This window comes from Coloeus monedula, assembly GCF_965178545.1.
Source record: "Coloeus monedula genome assembly, chromosome: 4".
Lineage (NCBI taxonomy): Eukaryota > Metazoa > Chordata > Aves > Passeriformes > Corvidae > Coloeus > Coloeus monedula.
The window spans coordinates 20,546,328-20,567,662 of NC_138784.1; the positions used below are offsets into that span (position 1 = coordinate 20,546,328).

The following is a 21,335-nucleotide window of genomic DNA, read 5'->3' on the forward strand; positions in this document are numbered from 1 at the left end:
AAAAAGTTACAGGAGACCCTGGAAAAAGGAAGCCCTGTTTACTGCACCTCAGGTTCTGACTGCTGGTCAGACCAGTTGCCACTGGTTATAACCTCACTGGCAATGAATCAGTGTAGTGGTGTTCTGCTGATCGACACACAGCTTGAATAAAGAAAATACAGCTGAGCACCCTATAGCTGAGTTAGGGCTGTAACCAGAGAGGGTTAAAGGCTTCTGTTGAGAGGGCCTAACATTAGGGGAAAAGCATGAATGGATACTGGGTAACACCTCTTTGGGGCATGGACCACTTGGGGTTTAAGAAGGCTTCAGCTGGGGATGCTTCAGCTCAAATGCTGTTACACCATCTCTCCTTTTTAGTTGGTTATTTATTTTTATCAAATCCATAAGAACCTTGCTCTCTGGGATGCCTTCCTCTCCTCCCTACTCAAATGTGACTGAAACTAGCCAACAGGTTCTGAAAGTTGAGGGAAACTAAGGACAGACACGTGTATAGAGTGATGGTTTTTCCATGGTAAATCAGGCTAAAACACTTCTCACAATTAAAATACGCAGAAAGCATCACAGAGTTAACCTTTAAAATGCAAGGGCTCAAAGGAGAGCTTGGTTTCAAATATGGTAATAGGCCAGCTCAACAATGAAGAGCAAGGATGCCAGGAGGCTGAAAGAACAGTAACAAAGCCTCACATTTACAACAGAAGAGGAGGCAAATACAAAAGCCAAGTAAGAGGCAAGGAGAAGTTACAGTAGCAAAAATACTACTAATAAACTCCCACTCATGATATTTGAACTGAATTCAGCTGTTTTGAAATTATGTTCTTGACATACGCTTTTGTGCAGGCAGGCAAGCTTTTGACATCAGTTCCCTAAACCACAACAAACCCATGATAAAGCATTATGAACTATTTTTCACCTAATCCATTTTTACAAAAATACTGGCTGTCCCCTGAGGGAAAAACAAATGATGAAACAGCTGAGAAAAGACAACTTATTTTCTCTGTTCATTTCCCTTCCTACTTATGATCTACTTTAAAAGTAGGTGAACTGGATCCAGAAGACCAAAGGATCATCTCAGCACACAGAAGTGTTATTTTTCAGAGTTGTTGGGTAGTAGTAAAGAGAAATCAATACCGCAAGATGTTCATCGTGAACAGTTTGGCTCTCACTGGGGAAGGATTCCCCATGACCTGGAAAAGCAGTGCAGACTGTGCTATAGGAAATCACACCAGGATTATGCAATCTGCTGGGAGCATGGAGTGAACTGAACCCTAGAGATCATTTGTTCGAAAGGAAAAAGGATAATCACAGTTCTTAGGAGAGCTGTTACTTAAAACGGGCCTCGGAAGTTTATTTTCACTGTCCAACTCTTCACAGCAGGTTGGCTCATGTGTACTCAACTTCTCACCACTCCAAGAGTGGTGAGATAAGGATAAGGTTTATCAAACAGTTGATGGTAATTACCTATAAAAAGAACTGCTCACATAAATGTAAAAAATTACTCTCAGATCCCTTTGTTCTGCCCTGTATTTTCGGCACTCGGATACATGCTCTTTCCAGTAAAAGACTGGCCTAGCATTCACTTTACTACAGCTTCTGATTCTACAGACAAGGGTAGAGGGCCATAATGAAGCCCAGGAAGAACATACAAGAGCTTGAGAGGAGAAGAGTGAATTATCGAAATAAGAGAATACTATTATTTACTGTTTCATTCCTTCAGGAAGAGGGCACCAGTTTTGAAGTCTGAAGCAAAGAAAACCAACTGTCTGCAAAGTAATTTTTATTCAGAATTTTCCTTTCCACCCATTAACCTGAAAATGGGAAATATACTGAATGAGAAAAGAATCCATTAGTTTAAGGTCAAGACACAGCCCTAACTTATTTTTTTTTTAAAAAGAAGCAAATAAAATGGAGTGCTTTGTGCTACATCTGTCCTCGCCCAATGACGTGCATCTTAATTTATGGCCATTCAGACTTGTTTCTTCAGAATGTGACACATCCTATGCTAAGCATCTTTCTGTCACTCATTTTTTTGTATGGCATGAGGAATATTATTTCAATTTTCTGCTTCGTTACCCTCATAATGAACAAGCCCATGGAACTCCCTTAAACCAGTATTGTATTAGCAAAGTTAGTGAGTCAAACACAAAGCAGGAATATCCACAGCTTCCCAAATTAACGAAAATATTTTTGGAAGAACTAACAAACTTGTAATTCAGTACTGAACATCAATCTCTGCTTGCAGCTGGAGTAAAGTCTTGGTGGCAGGAAAAGGGACTGCGGGAACACTGTGGTGCTCCTCACATCTTCCCTTAAGGCACTCAGTACTGACTTTTAGCAGAGACAGAACTGCACAATTAATGAAGCCACGGGCCCCAATTAATGTGGCACTTCCTGTTTTGCTTGCAAAGGGCCCTGAATGGAGACACCACCACACGAAGCATCAGGAGAGTAACACTTTGGACACCAGTGCAGGCATTTCAGACAACAGGATGCCAAATTTTCTGAAGAATAAAAAAATACATGTCCCGTTCTGCAGACAAATTCATTGTAAGACTGTTACCTCGGATCAGCTTTTCAGAGGGAAAATGGGATCTCCAGGAAGATTAAGCCCATGATGAACTTAAGTTTCTTGCTACGTAACACTACGGAAACCAAAACTGACCTGATCACACACAGCTCAAAGTGCTGATCTTAGTGATATTCTCTTTTTCCAAGTACAGGCTATAGTTTGTTATACTTTTTTTTTTCACAGAACGTCAAACTATACACTTACTCACTGGTGTAAATAACACACACTGGAAAGAAAAACAAGAGAGAGGAAGAGACTCAGCTTGGAAAAAGAACCATCAATTTTCTTTTCAAATGTAGCTGAACAGAAGACTTGAGAGGGAACACATTAATGATTACAAGTGCTAAACCAGGACTTCACTATGAAGTTATTATCATGTCCAGATGTTGTTTTTGCTTTTGACAGTTTTTTGAGATTTCGCTTACAAAAATACAGGTATGCATCTAGTCTAAGGGCATCTACAGGCAATTAAAATGCCTGTAATACCGTTAAGAAACTGACCTTTATGCATTCTGCAGTCCCATTCACCTGCAAAATGAGGAATACGGTGATGGGATTAAAAAAGTTTGTTTAAACAAAGAATATAATAGTTTACTAGTAGTACATAATTAGTATTAACAGATGCATTCAGTAGTTATTCCAGCAACACTCTGCAGTAGTTTTCATGCCTACAAGTTGTAATACTGCCCCAGATGATGAGTTTAAATCCATGCAAAATTTGGATATATTAGATGCGTATTACTGACACTTCTTAATGTATACTGTATCTTCTGAAAATCCTTCACTGTTGGAAGCTTTTAAAAATAAAAGTCTCTTAAATATGGACATTCTCCCTTGAAAGTATTACATATATCTAATTACTGTGCTGCCAAGCTGAAATACTCCATCTTCTCTTCCAAAACAGATGGCAAATAACGAGCACCTTGGAATAGTCTCTGCTTATAGTATTTAGCTTGTGGTTAAGGACTTTCCAGCTGTCTGGGTTAGCACCACATCTCTAGAAAACTGCTGCAGATCAAGGAGCACCAGCACAGCTGACATAATTCAGTCTCAAACCAACCATCCTACACTTAATAGCTCCTTGTGTCAGCGTGTGTCCTAAACTGAAACATCTCAGATTGAATTTGGCTACAACTTAAAAGTAAAGGGATGTGTTTAGGAACAGAAGAGCCTACAGTGGTCAGAGGTTCCAAAGGTAGCAGAAGCACTATGGCTGCTGAGACACTGAATGTAAAAAGGGATGGTTTTATCTTTTTGTCCACCCAGTTCCTCACAATTCAGACATTTGGATTCTTTCTGGGCACCACTCAGCTGAGAGAGAAGACACAGTGGCAAGATTTTCTTAATATTTCTGCCAGGCTACCAAGGTTGCACTATTCCAAAGTAAACTCCTAGCCTGAAAAAAAACTACAAGTCTTTAAGCAGTTAAATTCACAACTCCTATTAATGAAACTGTGACATATATAATTACTTATGTGACATATATAATTACTGATTAATTATCTTTTATTTTAACAAGTATCTGTAGGCCAGAGGCTTTCTTTTTCATTCCACATAAAAGTGTATCTGCAGTGGTGTAAAAGACAATTGATTTTAGGGGTTTTCTCAGTTCAAAATAATTTTACGCAAATAGTTTCTACAGAATGATAAACAAATGAAGCTGTATCTTCTTAAATGTCTTTTTGGTAACTTTATTTCTTTAGAAAAATAATTCTCAATTCAACTCTTTAAATCATGCTACTTCCTTACAGAGGTTCATGTCAGTTCAAAAGTATCAAACATGTAATTTCAGTCTTCCTTAAATTTGCTTCTTAGAACAGTGGCTATGGGATATTCAGTTCTCCGGTAGTCAGAGTGCCACCATGGGTTAGCTTTAACTCCAAACCTCAATTTCCAAAACTCTCCCCTTAGGGCTAGCAGGTTGATATAACTTCAGCAAAATTAGTTTTGGAGAAACCTGAATTGCAGAGACTTCGGAAGAATTTTCATTGTCTTGTTTAGAACAAGACATAGCAATAAAATAGAACCACAACTTTGGTTTACAAAGTATAACTTTTATTATACAGACTGCTTAAATGAGTTTCCAAATATAGATTTTAAAAAGTCATGAGTGTTTCAATATATACATTCTGAAATAACATTATCACATTTACATTTGAAATACTTATTGCTAATATGTTAATATTTGTTGTGTTTTACCAACCAATACTATTAAGTATTCTTGTTTATGTGTTCAATAGTAATTAACCCATCATCAAAATACCATCTCTAGACATTCTCTAGTGCATATATGCTTTTGTAGGGATTCAGGCATTACTCTGATTTACAGGTTATGGAGAGCATAAATACATCTGCAGGCTTAAATGGGGGCCATGCTTAAGTTACAGCAGAAAAAAAAAGCAGGTAACCTACTGAAGTGCCATAAACAATGAGGAGAGAAGGTATAGACTCAGTCATAAAAGCTAACAAACTTATACACTTGGAGCTTCAGTTTTTGTCTCCTCTTGGTTGCAGCAAGAATGTGGAATGCCAGAAAGTTAATGACTGCATGGCAGACAGCACTCTGGTATAATCACAACAATCTGGGGAATTCAAACAGATTGAGAAGGATTTCATGGGGAACAAATTGTATTAAAGAAGATTCTTTAATGAAGTATCATTTTTGAGTCATGGAGCACATTAAGTAATTGTGAGGGGAATCTTCAGGACATGTCAGGCTCCTAGTGCATTTCTTTATATTGTTCCTCAATGCATACCTCAAGAGGTGGCAAGGTAGTTTGATCATTAAACAAACTGAATTTTAGCTTCTTTGCTGAAATTATCAGCAAATACACCAACTTGGAGGTGATTTCTCATCCTAAGCACACTGCTCACCCACAGCTTCTTTTGAGTAAGGCCAACAGAAGTCAGAAAATGGTCTCAACTGACCGATGTAACAGTGAACAAGTAATGAGATTTCATTAATGATCTCCAACTCCCTTGCTTTTTTCCCAGTGTCATTTTCAAACCACTCTTGCCATGTCTGTAGCTTTCTACAACACTGCACCCTGAATTCAATAAATCAACTCTTCGAGAGCAGGGGTTTCTTTACCAACTTCATACAGACACTAACGTGGCACTGAATAGTGGTATATGCTTTCAAAATAGATTCAAAATGCATTTTAATGTATTTTTCACTTGTATTTCAGTTTTTCTCAAATCTGAGTATCACTGACGTGCAATCACCGTAAGAGAGCTGACTTATGTGTAATTCTTGTTGCACCACTGCAGATATAGAATATTGAGAAAATAGTTCAGTTCATCAATGAAACATTTTCATTTTCAAAAGTGAATTTACCTTTAAGTAAAGGAAGAAGGGGCAGAAAGAAGGCAATTTAGGTTAGAAGTGTTACGTAGAAAATCTAACAATGACCAGAATGCAGTTTTAGAGACCTGGAGGTTTAGAGGTGTGGAATTCTTGGAGCTCTACAAAGTAATTTCAGCAGAATCAGAAATGAATCTGACATGATGCAGCCTAAAAACTGCAAGGATCTCATGATTCATTTTCATGGGGAAAGGGTTCAGGTTGAAACACTTTGCCTGTTCAAACCTTCCAGAAGAGAGCACAGAGGAGCTTAGTTCTTAAAAATGTCATTAGATAAACCATGCCACCCATATGATCCACATCAAACCATTGTCTGCTAAAGCTCCAAACACATGAGCACCTAACAAAGGTTTCCAAAGGCTGGAATCAGTCTCTTCAGTCACTGAATGAAGATTCACTGTCAGAACTGTCTTCTGCTTTGCCATCATCTCCCCAGGCAGGCACAGGGGCATCTGGGGTCCTGCAGACAACAAAAACATTCCATGTTGCAAATCCAGCTGAGAACACAAGCAACTCAGCACGTAACACCACTGTCCTTTCACGACAACTGCAGGCACTTTATTTCCACAACATTTGACACATTAACTGTTTATGGTTCACAAACTCACACCTTAGTGGTATTGCTTCACCTACAACTGAAAGACAAACACTACAAACTGTAACTCACTGGACATCAAAACTCTGTAGACATCAGTGTGAATGCATGCCTTTGATGCCATCAGAAATGATGACAGATCATTAAGAAGTGGCAAACACTTGTAGAAAGAGTTGAAAGCAGGCAATAATGATTAATTCAATTTTTTTTAATCTTCAGAGATTCTAGGGCTGAAAGGAACATTCTGTACACCATTGAGCAGTGTAAATAGTACATGAAAAAAATAAGACAGGAAATGAACAATATTGTATCCAACTAAAACTGCAGGGATAATTTAGAGAAGCAAAAAAGAATTACTCAGAGTGGAATTTGGCTAGAACATTGGGTTAAATTTGACATGCAAGAACAGCCATGGGATTTTTATTGACTACAAATGATCAGACCTCTTGTATTTAGTTTTAAAGAGAATATTTAGGATGGATCTTAACACTGTGGCAGAATGTTTGCTTGGGGAATCTACTGGAAATGAAGATGAGAGAAGCAAGCCATCTAAAGACTAACTAACATTACTGCCTGAAGATGCTGGTTCTCCATGGATGTATGGAGAATATGCAATGAGTTTGACATACAAGCAAGACAGAGCCTGGTAAAGTCTGAAAGCAAGGTAGAAAATACACACATAATTATACTTGGGGAAAAATGACATTCAGAGAAATGCACTTCCCGTATGACAGTTAACATCTCTTGCATAAAATATTACATTTTAAACTAAGATGACAGTTGTATTAATCATCCTGTTCTTATTTATCTTGGGGGCATAGACTTTCTTTTCCAACATTAGTTCTGTTTAGTATAATTTCTCTGTTGGGAATCCCTGAGGTAACTTTAAACTGTTCCTAAACATTTTGCATGAAAAGATGAGAACGGTGTTAAAGAACTGCAGAAGAGCCTTCTCCCTCCCCCTTGCACACCTCTAAAACAAATTAAAAAAGCAATTGCTTTCTCATGCAAATACCACTTCACAATATTATTCCTTGTTGCCATGGTAATGACAAAACAGAAGAGCTGTGCAAAGACATGTGATCTGGAGAGAGCAGAGCAAAACCTCTTATTAAGAAGAGGAAGATGGCGCTGAATTCTTTTAGCTCATGAGAGCAGGACAAACTCTCCTGGAATTGAAGACAGGCAAGAGAGGAAGGATAAGAAACAAAAGTCAAAGATAGGCAAATTGGGAGCTTGATAGAATAGGCAGTTACAAAACACTGTAGAAAGTTGAGAAGGGAGCAATAACAGAAGTGGAATAGCCAGAAGGAGAGTGTAGAAACAACACTATATTATTAGAACTAGCACATCCACAGCCACAAAATCCCATGCTCAGCCAACAGCAAGGAGCTGGGGGAGCCTGCAGCAAGTGACCAAGCACACAGACGTGTACATTTTCCTGATTTTTTCTGGGACTGAGTGAGCAGACCTAAGGAACCCGAAAACCCAAGAAATGTGCTGTGAATGGCAAGATATATATATAAAAAGAAGACCATAATATAAAGACAAGAAAGCAAGAAAATTAAGTCACCCCTGACACCTTAAAATGTTCTACATTTTGAACCCTGCCAAATCATCAGCTTTCTTTAAACAGTTTTCAAACCAATAACATTTTAAAGAAAATCTGACTAAGCATTACTGTTGCAGAGATCTTTGAAGATGAACTTTTGAGATCTAACCCCAAACATATTCTGTGAGCCTCCACCCACAGCAATAATGTTTCTGTCTTAATGCAAAATAGACAATCGAAAAGCAGACACTTTTTAAAAAATTGCTTTTGAAATTTAACCTATTATCTTTTTGATTTATCTACTATAAAAATCCACCCAAACATGAAGAAATAGCAGCACTTATAAAAAGGTATGGACTTGAAAGCACAGCAAAAAATACAACACATTTAACACACATATAGAAAACCCATGTTTGCTAAAGCTACCTACAACTTGCACGGGGTCTTTTTCTTATTTCTCATTCAATCAGTAAAAATATAAACTGAAAAATACTTACTTTAGGCTTATTTAGACACCAGGAAGTAGTTGGGAGCGAAAGTGACTCATCATATGATGACACTTCAGGTTTATTTTATTTAACAAGTTGCTAGTTTCAGAAAAAGCCTTTACAAAATGTAAAAAGACTTCACTGGAAAAAAGGACTTTCTAATATCCTGACAGTTTCTGAAGAGAATGCAAAAGTACTTCAAACACTTTGGTGGCTATAATGTAAGAATGAAAGTTAATACTTTCATCAGTTTAACAAATTCTGTGAAATAATCTAGTAGAACTAAATTAAATGTCAGCTGTAAAGTAAGACTAAAATTAATGTTTATGGCCAGATGAGAAGCTTTGAAAATTACTATCTATTCTTAGTAGTCTTCACATCAGGTTAACTCAATCAACAGCCAAAATTTTAAACTGCTGACTTCAATTTACACTGTCAATTTTGATGTCAAGTAATGCACTCCATCTACTGAGAGAATCTGGAAACAACTGCATTGTCCCTCGTGCATCTGGCAAAATAAGACTGAATTTGTTCTTACTACTCTACAATAATGACTTTTTCTTATTGGAGTGTTGAAAGAAAGTATCTGGGAAATACCTCATAGTCTCAACAGTGCAGTGAAAATGGCTACTGACCTTTCATCTGAGTCCTCATTGCTAAATGCACATTGTCTAATGGTAGCTTGTCACTGCTATAACTCACACCACCTTGAACAACCTTTTGTTTCTCCAAGTTTTTTAAACACATGGTTGCACTCCAGCCCTATGGAGAGTCACAAATTACTTACTCGAGAAGATCTGGATTTAGCCCCTCAGAAATCATTTTGTTTCGTATTGCCATTACAGGAACACCCTGTGTAGCAGGAGGAAGAATAATATAAAACCACTGGACACAAACAGGTGAATTAAATTACACAGGTACTTTTAAACCACACTTTCATATAAATTGATGCATGTCACTTGTCAAACAACAGCATGGAACAATAATCTCAGTTGCCATCAACAAGAACCTAGAAGCAAGAAATTATTGAGATTAAAAGGCCCTTTTGACCCTTCTTACATTTATGGCAAAACATCTAGAGAAAGTTGCAGGGAGAGAATCAAGACTGGATAGATATACTTGCAATTCATGCAAACAGAATCATGAAGTTGAAGTTATCTGTATGGGTAAGAATGTGAAGAAAGCACAATGTAGCACAAGACAGCAGAGAAAAATTGTGCTAGGAAAGACTTGGGCATGCTGAAGGTCCAAGAGAGAGAGGAAAACCAGGGAAGTACATCTGCTACCACTCCAGAAGGATCTCTTAAGGCAGTGCTAAAAACTGGAGAAGTCTAAAAAGCATGGAGAAAAAGGCAAACAGGACATGAGAACAGAAGCACAATTTCAAAGTGACTTCTCTGAATACAACTGCTTGTGCAGTCAGGCTTGAATCTTCTGTGACTTGTGGACAGATTTCAGCCAACTATGTATGTGTTAAAAAAATTCCTTCCCTTCACTGCAAGTCCTTCCACAGCTTCTGCACTTTATTTTATTCATCAACACCTAAACATCCCCTCATCTTGGATCACATATCCAAGACCCACGTCCTCTCATCAGATACATTCCAACAAACTGCTCCTATGTTTCCCCTAGAGCTGCTCAAAGGCAACTTGTTGCTTTGCCATCTCCTGTTGGAAACCATCAGAAATACCATCTGGATCACTCCATGCCAACATAGGATACAGAAAAAAACAAAAAAGAAAAAAAAGAGGATACAATTTCTGATTTGAAAGGGACAAAGCTACTGGTGGTCTAAGAAATTCTAAATGCAAGTGGCATAGGACTAGTATCTTTTGTGCAAAAGGAAGTAAAATAATGATAAAATAAAGGGCAGCCATGACTAATGTTCCAGAGAAAGATGTGACACTAGTGACAGTTCCACAGCAAGAATCACAATTAAGGCTTGTGCATGAGGATTGTGGAACAGCACACACAGGTACATAGTTCTAGCAATCTGTCAGACATAATGTCAAAAAAGGTCACTCAAACAGTTGCAATGTATTAGCTTGAAATAGAAGAACATCTCAGTACTTCCCAACTCATGTGCAGTACAAAGGTGAATATTTGAGTATTTCATGACAGTTTAAAAAAATCACTTATTCTAGTACAGATTTGGACATAAGGGATTGCGTGTCTATACACCATCTTGTAATAATGCTTTTCCTCCTGCTTGACTGCTCTTAAGGTACTTTTCCCCACCTCAGAAGTCACTCGGGAGTTGCTTATGCATCAACTCAAACCAGGTGAAAACAGAATTGAGTCAGATCAGGCAAAGCAGAACTCATATTTGCTTCAATCAAAGGGAACCTGGTATAGGACTTCTAAGAATGGGTTGTTTCCATGTTCACACTTGGAGTATGTTTTATTCCAACATTGTGTGCATTAAAATCTGCAAGAAAAAAATCCTCTCAGTATCCTCATATATCATAGATTCACAAAACTAATCTGAAGTTTAATCAAAATGCCCTTTAAGAGTAGGCTTTTTATCTGAAGGAAAACAATTAAGATTGTACCTGTACCTGTTTAGAATACAATCAGGGCATTACAATTCCTTTACCTTTCATGCTTTCCTAAATTTTAATCTGCAAATATGGTACTGCTTTTGTATGATTTCTTGGAATACTGTTGGAAACGTTAAGAAGTAAGAATTTAGTATCCTCAACTGCACTCCACCAAAATGAGTTTGTCACAATTTCATGGAAGAGCTACTTTTAGTGTCGAATGGTGCTCTTTTTACTACAAATACTGTGAACAATAAATAAATTATCAGTTCAAACAAACCTTCATCTGGAAACTTAATTTGGACAAATAAATGACATAACTGAAATACTTGACCGGACAAGGAGACAAGTTTGGCAAATACAAAAACACACATTAATTTGTAGTATGTTAGTTTGACTTTCCTACCACACTGTTTACAACTGGCAGAGGAGTCACCAGGAACTGCCAGTACACAGGAGAAATGTGGAAAGTGAGATCTCACTCCTCTAGCAGTCACAAAAAAAAAAAAATTCAAAGTAATTAGACCATCCAGCACTTTCAAATCCACTTTGAAGTCTGGCATTAAATCAATACAGTAACACAGTGTTCTACTCTTTGCTACTATCCCATTGGTAGGTTTTCCAATGGTTTGTAGTAAGCTACCCATAAGGTGCCAATTTGTGATTCAAGTGAAAAATAAGGTTTGGAACATCATTCAAGGGATGAAGCAGACCAATCGTAATAATTTCTCTGAAGACTGAGTGAAACCATGAAGTTAGTTTTAACACAAGCAAAGTTTTATTAATACTATGACATAGTCATACTTTCCAGAATTATAATATAGATTTTAGAGGAAAATTTCCACTGACAAATTGAAAATAAATTGAAATAAATTCTTTGTTTCCAATCCCATTTTTAATTATGTGGATGTGAAATGAGCTCTTAAAAATGTCACAAAGAGTCTCCCATTCACCTTCTCATTCCTTCATTAGCTTTCACACAAGTAAGTATTGAGATTGCATTCATTTATTTCCTATTTGTCTGTAGCACAGACCACAGCTAAAAAGGTAAACAAAACCTGCATCATGAATAACAGGAAACTGGAGTGGAACCAAACAGCGAAACAGTCCTTGTAATCTCTATTTTGGTCCTTACAGAAATATCAAGTACTGCTGTTCTGGACTATACTTGCAAAGCTGTATTTTGTACCCTACAGTAAAATCAAACTGTAATCATGTCTGTCTGCAGGGAATGACTCCAATTCTGCCAGGACAACTACACTTCCAGCGGCATCTTTTGTGCCTCCGGCTAATATCACTTTGCATTTACACATTTCACACCTTCAGTTCACAAGTATACCAGCAGAATTTTGTAGAAAGATCTTGCCAGAACCTGTCTGAGGGAATATATTACACTAATTCATTTATTAGAGAAAATGTGCTAGAATATTGTGATGTTATCCTAGCCTAAAGATTACTGTTGCAATCTATGTGTTCCGACATTTAACGTCCGCTTACAGCTGTGTGTAACGTTCCACCTAAAAATAACATCATAGCCAAGGAATGACATGAGAACTGACTTACCACTTGTACCATTTTGAGGTATCTGGCATATCTTGGATCCTTGGCCACAGTTGTGACATTTTCTGTGACTACCTCCGTTTTCTGTAACCCTTCTTCTTGTGTGTTGTTCTGCTGTATATGAAGAACAAACCCTTTAATGGTTAGGTGTACACATCAGACCCATGGACAGATTCCAACCCATAAAACTGGATATTGAAAGGTAAAGTGCAACTCTTCTTCATCAAGATTATTCTGATCTACACTCACAGAGTTAGAGAGATTTTCAAGACATATGAAATCACAAAATCCAGCTCTTTTGTTGTTCAGTTAGAGGAGTGTCTTTCTATTTTTAGTTACAATTTTAAGTTATCGAACAACACATAAAAAACCAAAAAGCCCCTAATAACCCTGTTAAGTTGTATTTAATGAATAACACAGTACTAAATGTAAATGGTCTTTTCATAAAAAATATTTATAAGGATCATATCTATAAATCTCCTCCAGTAGTCCAATGCCTTTTTTCCTCAAAATATTTGATTCCCTGACAAGGGTTTCACACAGATCATGTAACTTCTAAACTATACTTTCAAGTATAAATCATTATTTAAAGGACAATGCAATGAAATCGAAGACTCCTTGAAAGTATTTAATTCACATAAATGAAAAATGACAAGAAGTTCTACTACTACTAAAAGAACACAGACAACTGTATTTTTTCTGCAAAACTAATCACTTGAAAGCAGCATTGGGAACATCCTTTCAGAAATAAATGAACTTTATATACTTAAATATACTTTATATACTTTAATATCTGAGAGGAGGAACATTTTAAAGAAAATGAACTAATGGTGAGTTATTCTCTAATGTGGATGGAACATGCAGTGCTGTCCAGTGTCTCCCATGTGCTGCTTGCAAATCAGAGTTACAATCTTTAACAGGCAGGCAAAAGCAGCAGAGTGCTCCAGCTACTGTTTCTCCACAGCAACTTCCACCAAATAAGAGAATGAGCAGAGATCAGAATTGAAGATTCCATGAGAAGAAACTGTAAGAGGAAACTGGGAAAAGAACTCCATCTACAAATGGGCCAAAAGCCTCACTTAGTTAAGGGGCGATCACGGGATTTAAATGTCTGGCTTAAAAAAATCAACCAATCACACACATTAAACTCCTCAAAATGACAAAAAATTAGTTGCAGGGATAGGATCTTAATGCTGATTGCTTGCAATAAGCTGGCATTTCCAATACACGTTGGATAATATATAGAAAACCTTCAAGGTTATGAACTCTATAGAAAAAAGCATGCTAGAAATTCCAATTTGAGCTAAAAGCTCACATTTGGAAGAAAGGACTTGGAATGATGTGATTTGAATTGTTACTTTCATTCATGACCTTCCCAGCCCCCTGATGTAATTCATGTTCATATTTTAGTGTGATTGAAGAAGACAAAAGAGAAATTTAGCATTAGATTTGACTTAGTTCTAATCATTTAGGCCACTGTATTGGGTTGACCCTGAGTTGATGGACAGTCTTTTAGACCAATTACGCTTCTCACAATTTACATATTTAAACCGCACAGAAAGGCGGGACTTCCCCTTTTGGTCGGAGCTCGCCTGCTGGGAGGTGGGGGCTCCGGAGCTTCCCGGCCCCGCCGGGCCGGGCCGGGGCCACTGCCCCTTTCCCCACGCTGCGGCACGGACCCTGGGTGGCTGGGGGGGACTGCCTCAGAACCACAGGAAGCTAAAACCAGCCATGGACTGCTCACAGCTAAACCCATCCAGCGCGGCTTCTGGGGACCGGCGGGTCCCTCTCCTCTCCACGCGGGGCCGGCGGAGTCAACGGGAGCCGGCAGAGCCTCCTGTCTGCAGCCAGCACACTTCGTGCTGAACTGAAGAAGACACCACGCAGCCAGCAGCACAAAGGGAGCGAGGCTTTCCCCACCGTAAAGGCTGAACAAGAACACCCTTCAGCATGGCGGTGTCAGTCAGAGAGAAAGAGAAGTGAGTCACATGGGACGGAGCTGGAAATGGCGATGGGAGAAAAGAGGGCGGGGCCGCGATTCTGGCGCGCAGCTTAAAAGAAACCTTCTTGCATGCCGCGGTAAGAAACTGTAATACCACAAACTGTTTGTCTCTTTAATCCATTTGAAGAACATGGGGGGATGGAGAATCCTCGTGTGGCCTGTGAAGATTGTGAAGAATGCCTATGCCAGGCTATACAGAAGTAGTAAGAGGCTGCTAGAGACTTGTGGCGAAGAAGAGCCTTTGTGTGCAGGCCAAAAGAACTCATCCTTAAAAAGATGAATAACCCCATGTGATGGCCCATGTTTTGCAGTGTGAAGGAACTGTGAGATTTTCCATGGGAGAGATGTTCTACACACAGCAGATTGTTTGTTTCCGGGCGGATCTGCTGTTGGTGGCAGTTTGGGAACCACGTGCAACTGAAGAAAACCCTTTTTTCCCTTAAGCATAAGAGAGAGACTTTTCAAGAACTGCAACACTGACTAACATCCCATGTTCTGTTATCCTTTGTGTGAGCTGGGAAAAAGGAGAGAAGTGCTGGAAAGGGGAGGGGGGATTTGCTTTAATTTCTTGTTATTTTCTCTTTACTTTTAATTCTATTAGTAATAAAACTCTTTCATTGTACTGCAACTGTTTAAGGTTTGTGCCTGCTTTGCTTTTCTCCTAATTCTTATCTCACAGAAGGAAAATAAGTAAGTAATGAATATTCTGAACCAAAACCACTACAGCCACATAGTTAAGAAAGGGTATAAAACAAAACAAAGCCTTTTTTGTTTTAAGTCACTTGTTAAAACAGTGTCAGTAGAGAAAAACTTTGTTTTAGGTTTTTACAGCTGATTGCTCACTTCCAACAGACTTGCTTCTTCTGTCTACTTCAAATGACACTAAAAATTTGACCTGGAGAGCTCTTTTCCTTCAAGGTATGAGTTATGCTTCATTACTTACCCCAGACTGAGGTGATACAGCTGTCTGTTGATCTGCAGCAGCCTGTGCCACGGGACCATTTGTAACACTGTTCACATTTGCACTGGACACTTCAAATTTGACATCTTCTAGGCCAGGAATTGAGGATAACTGAATGCAAAAAACATCATCAATTAAGCAATGAGCACATCATAAGACTATATGTACAACAAAATCTGCAGCACGCTGCTTACCACTTATTGTCCAGGTAGGTTTTACATCAGCAAAATTGTAACTTTTTATCCCTAGTTTTGGTATTTTGATTGGGGAAAGCTCCATTGGAGCTTTCACTGTTAACACAGGGTTTCAGAGGAGGAAAGGATTCCACACCTTCCTAGCATTTTGCTACTGCACTTATCAACCACATGAGAGCCATGCAATCTCTGCTACTTCCCTTACAGTGAAAGAAATCATGGCAAGAACAGCTCTATCACCTAACAGATGGGTGACTGGTTACAAATTTTTCAATTTTCTACATCTTTCACATTTTTTAAGGAAATGCTGAGAGTGGATACTAACACACTGCATATCTATTTGAAGGAAAATCTATTTAACATGATTATGAAGATTTCTGCAAAAATTAGCCATACTGATCATTCCTAAATATTTTGAAATAAATTAAGAGTTAGTAAGCTCTGATTGTATTATTACACTATTTTTCCCCACCAAGATCTTAATGAACAGTTTCAAAATATTCCACCCTTGCTCCCAGAAAAGCCAACCGAAATTGCCTCCATCATTATTGAAAGAAGAACTGGTTAAAACTTTATAGTGGGTGGTTTATTGACCATGGGATTTTGTTGGGGTTATTTTTGTGTTGTTTTTTTTTTTTTCTTTTAGTAAATTATATACTCTATTTCCTACATAGGACCATAGATTAGATCATTTCAGCTAAAGAAGATAAATCAAACACATCTGCATTAGCTAAGATCTAGTTCAGGCCACATTTCAATATCAAAAGATTTACAAGGCTTCTATCTAGTTACTTATATCAGCTGAAGTCCTTACAGTCCAGTAACATACAAAGATACTTTTGTTTTACAAAGGGGGCAAGAATTTCCTTATTAGAGTTTGTATGGCAAAAAGTGCTCCTTTCCTGTTCCATATGCTTAACAAACTCAAATTTTCCACTAGGTACTGTTGGTTCCTTTCTTCTGCATCAACTACATATTCAACTGTTACACAGTGTAAGGCATGCAAAGAGAGAATTCTTGATACCAGGATTTTATACAAGCTCCTTCAAATAATTATGAAAACTTATTTGCTCAATTCAGACTATAAAAAGGCAGGTAGTTCCCATAATCTAGGAGGCTGTCACTATCAGAAGATGAAGTCTATATCCATACAAACCTTTGCATCCAGAATATTGAGTGTGGTTTCAATTTGTTGGATACGGAGAGAGAGTGCTGACAATTTCTACAACAGAAAACAATTAGGATGTGAAAACACTCCCTTACACACTTGTACATATAAACCAGTTTGCATCTAGTTTAAAAAAATCACTTTTGTCTTCTCCTGGCCAAAGGCAGAGTATAGTGCAAATGAGATTATCACATTATGAAATAAATGAAGCAATGACAACCCTTTTTAGTACAGTAGCTACAGCAGTTCAAATTTTAAATAATTTTATTCTGCATTGGTTTTCCCATAGAAAGACTGACAGAAGTGAAGACAGACTATGCACAAAAGAAAGCCAAAGTAAATAAGAGTATTACTTGGGGCAACTGGAGAATAATGGTAGACATATTGCACTCTCCCAGTTACCAAAAGATCTTTCTTCAGAACTTTTTACAAATGTAGAAGACTAAAAGAGATGATGTGTGCGTATGTAACCGAGCGAAAACAGTATCAGAGAAAATCTGATAATTAATACAGCAGGTGATTCAAAGTCCTATACAGTAAAAATCCACAATGAATCAGAACTAACCACACTTCATATGCTCCAGGTGCACCTCAATCAAATTTTGACTTTTTTTAAAATACAACTTAAGTTTTTCTAAATTACTCCATAAGAACTGCCAGTCTTTTAACTAATCACTACCATACTCCACCAGACCTGTCCAAGTGAAGTTGGCTAGAGTGCTGGCTGGCAGATATGTACCATTCTGACAGCTTTCTGGCACCTTGGCAAGATTCTGCCTGGCTCTGAAGCAGAACTTTAACACCCTAAGAAAATGGCAGTTCTGCCAATATGCTAGAAAAAGTAGAAGGAGACTGACAGGAGTTAGTCTTTTTGGATAGTGCACTGACTTGTTTACAGATGGTCCTTTGTTCATGAAGAGTCAGTTCCTATTGGAAGGAACTATGTGTCCTACATATAACTGGGAAAGGGGTAGGAAAGATGTACAAAAGACAATTACGCAATTTTATGGGTCTATTTGACTAGACAAGAGCCAAGAAATTTAGAGTTAAGGATGGTGTCAGCCCTGATTTTGAGTTTCTTGGCTTCTGCTGACTTACACTGCAACCTTTCACATTAAAAACACTTCTGTACTTCATAAATACAAAAACCTTCTCAAGGACTACATAAAGCAACTGTTTAGTCTCTTGGGTAACAACACATTTTGGTTAACTAATAACTGTTTTATTAGGCAGACTTCACAGTGCTGCTGCGTGCTCAAGGTGGCTTTAAATAGATGTGTTCTGATTTCCACAGTGCCCGTGGAAGAGGGAATACTGAGATCAGGTGACAACTGAGTTTTGGACAACTGACAACAGCATCAGGCAGTTACACTGTCCCACCTATCACGTTACAAGAAGTTTAAAAAACCCAGGAAAAATGACTTTTTTCCTCTGAAGCTCCATATATTCATGTGGTAGCCAAATTTTATACTTGTCACGAGTCTGGCTCTAAACTTCACCAACAAATTAGAGAATTTCTCAGATTACACGGCTTAGGCTTATTGGATTTGACTGCTACCCTAGCTCAGCTGGCTAGAGCTGTATAGTATTCTTTGTTGAATAAACTAATGAAAAATTACAAAAAACCTCTGCAGACAAAAAGGTTACACTCAAAGCCACATTAGGAAACACCCTTTCTACAAGGGAGGAAGCACTCTTGTCCTGTTCAGCAGACAATTTTAATCTTTTCGGTCTGTTGTATTTCTATTGACTCCAAAGTTACCACATAAACTTACTAATCCTAAATATTTTTATTTTTCTCTCTTTTTACAGGAAACTGAAGTTAAGGGCTTCTTGTTCTATGCTAATCACTTGCCAAAAATGTCCTTTTTTCAACATAAAAATTATTTACACTCGGAGCTCAGTGCATCACTCTTTTAAAGTACAGGTGATAAAATCTGAAAGTAAGTTTTGATGCACCATAGGAACATAGCATCCTTCTTCCATAACAAGACAAGAGCCAGAGATGAAGCTGCTCAGAGAAAATTTCCTGTATCACAAAGTTCAAGACTGTGCCAAATGCAAAAGTTTAAGGAAACAAGACTGAGTGTGGCACAATCAGGAGTTCATGTGGATCCCTCGGGGAAAAATTCTGTCTTAAGCGCTTACTCAAGAGAAACCTTGAACAGAAAGCAGACTGTATTTTTTGGTTTAAGCTACCAGTATTACTGCATCAAAAATATTTAAATGAATGGTTCTCATTTCTAGAATTTTTTGAACTGTATAAATGGACAGCTGGGAAAATAATAAACATACCTCTTCACAAACAGTAGAAAAGCGGTTGAGAAACTGCACTGTGTGAACCACAAACTGGTTTAGAAATGCTACAGTTCTTTTCTGCTGAATAGCAGGAACCTGCATTAAAAAATATGAGAAAATTAGGTTACACATCAGTGTTATTTTGGATTCAAATATCCGTTAAAAAAATGCTCATTTTTTAAAAGAAGTTATTTGGAAATCTGTCTTAAGTGTGCCTACTATGAATGCATGCATACACAAACCATTTTCTAATACACAGATTTACATATGCATTCATACAAATCCCTTGCCACTAAAAATCTACTAACATGACAGCTGCGAATTTACAGGACACACAGAAAAAGCAACAAGACCCAATAAATGAAGGACTGTTACCTTAAAGAAACCACCTTTAGATGAAATAGTGAATATTCCTGAAAATCAGTGTTGATGTTTTTTAAAAACAGTGAGGAAATGAGAATCTTTCCTTCTGGAGTTTAAGAAAGAAAAGCAAATTTGGCCAGCCATACTAATACTCAGTTACAACTAACACCATGATGAAAACTAAAGTGTAGTGATGTTGCTGTCTAAGTATTTAGTGGCTACCCATACTGGTTCTTATTTGCAAGCCCAGACTACCCTAAAATTACCAAAAATTATCCTCCAGATCAGTTTTGATGCTCACATACTTTTCAGACTAAAATGTAGAATCTCATGTTTGCCAAAAAGAACGGTGGTCATATTGTAACACAGAGTTGGCATTTTTATTTAAACCATTACAGAAGACCGGAATCAGGAACTCACACACAAAAGTTTAAGTATAAAATTATAGTGCCTCAGAGTTAATAACCTTGGACAACTGCTTTAAGTCCTAAACTTCACAGACAAAATTAGCCTATGAAATTGTCATTGATTTAAGTGGAAGATTCACAAGGAATATTACTGGCAGCCAAGATTCTGCTGCACTTTTTTGGTGAATACAGTGACTCTCTAGTCTTCACCTCTTTAGTCGTTGATTTATCAGTGCATTCAATATACAATTCACTATGGCAATCTTAAAACATCCTGTTTTTTTGTGAGACTTTTGTTGCTACTATCTCGAGCCTTCAGGCTGTGCACGTCTACAACAGGATCTGCTAAAGTTCAATTCTGTGGTGCCAAAACTTGTCAAGCAGTGCTTATGACCTTAGCAGAAATTTGCAGGGTGGCACAGAGCATGGAAGAATCACTGGGTCAGTTGGAACTGTCCTGTCTTGATGCTCGGTATTTACAAAACTAAGTTTAAAAAGAAAGTTTCTACAACATTAAAAAACATGAATAAACAACTTTGCACGGGATTTGCCTCACAGATCCACGTTGAAACGGCTTAGTCTTTAAATACAACGTTATCACAAAACTTGTAGCAAAATGCCTCTGGAAAACAGCTGGAGACGCAGCTGAGGACCAGAGTCCGCTCGTTCCCGGGTGCGAGGGCGGCACCGCCACCGCACAGGAAGCTCCCCTCGCCCGCTGCCGCCGGGCCGGGCCGCGGAGCTGGGGGGGACGCGGGGCTCGCCCAGCACCAGGGCCAGCGCAGCCGCCGCCGGGGAGGAGGAGCGGCAGCCCCGGAGCTCCAGGCGAGCGCAGCCCGTACCTTGGTGAGGTCAATGTCGGAGCCCACGATGGGCAGCCCGTCCTCGTCCATGCCTACGGGCCGGGGCGAGCGCAGCCCCGCTCCGCAGCACGGCCGCACTCCGCAGCCTCGGCCCGGAAACAAACCCCGAGCTCCGCGGGGCGGGGCGCGCCCGCTCCCCGCGCTTCCTCCTGGGAAACGCAGTCCCGGGCCGGAGTTCTCATTGCCGGCCCAAGGATGAAGCCCGAGTATAAACCCTGAGCTTCTGCGGTGCCTCCTTTGGTACCCGCTCTGTGTTGCACGTGGTGACAGTCGCTGAGGGGCTCCGGCCATGCCAGTGGGGGTCACACTGAGACCCAGCACTCCACAGGCCTCAGGGCGTGGCCCTGCATAGTAGTGTTTGGGTAGCGTCGTCTCCTGCGGTAAAACCTCAAGGAAATAATGAAAAAAGCCAGT

General features: G+C 38.8%; 1 protein-coding gene across 3 annotated transcripts in view; it reads right to left on the bottom strand.

Annotated features, from left to right (window-relative positions):
* Window positions 1-21,009, bottom strand: part of WASHC3 (WASH complex subunit 3) — a 36,670-nt gene extending 15,661 nt beyond the window's left edge. The window contains exons 1-7 of one of the 3 annotated variants that reach the window (XM_082280403.1): window positions 20,901-21,009; window positions 19,286-19,384; window positions 16,979-17,044; window positions 15,611-15,739; window positions 12,669-12,776; window positions 9,353-9,417; window positions 4,413-6,390 (exon numbers count right to left, since the gene is read on the bottom strand). In XM_082280403.1, coding sequence (XP_082136529.1) covers window positions 6,306-6,390; window positions 9,353-9,417; window positions 12,669-12,776; window positions 15,611-15,739; window positions 16,979-17,044; window positions 19,286-19,384; window positions 20,901-20,951 — 603 coding nt within the window. In that variant the 5' untranslated portion in view covers window positions 20,952-21,009 and the 3' untranslated portion in view covers window positions 4,413-6,305. Of the gene's footprint in view, window positions 1-4,412; window positions 6,391-9,352; window positions 9,418-12,668; window positions 12,780-15,610; window positions 15,740-16,978; window positions 17,045-19,285; window positions 19,385-20,900 lie in introns of those variants that run through there. The other 2 variants (XM_082280402.1, XM_082280404.1) reach the window with 2 other exon arrangements.
* Window positions 21,010-21,335: the final 326 nt, after the last annotated feature.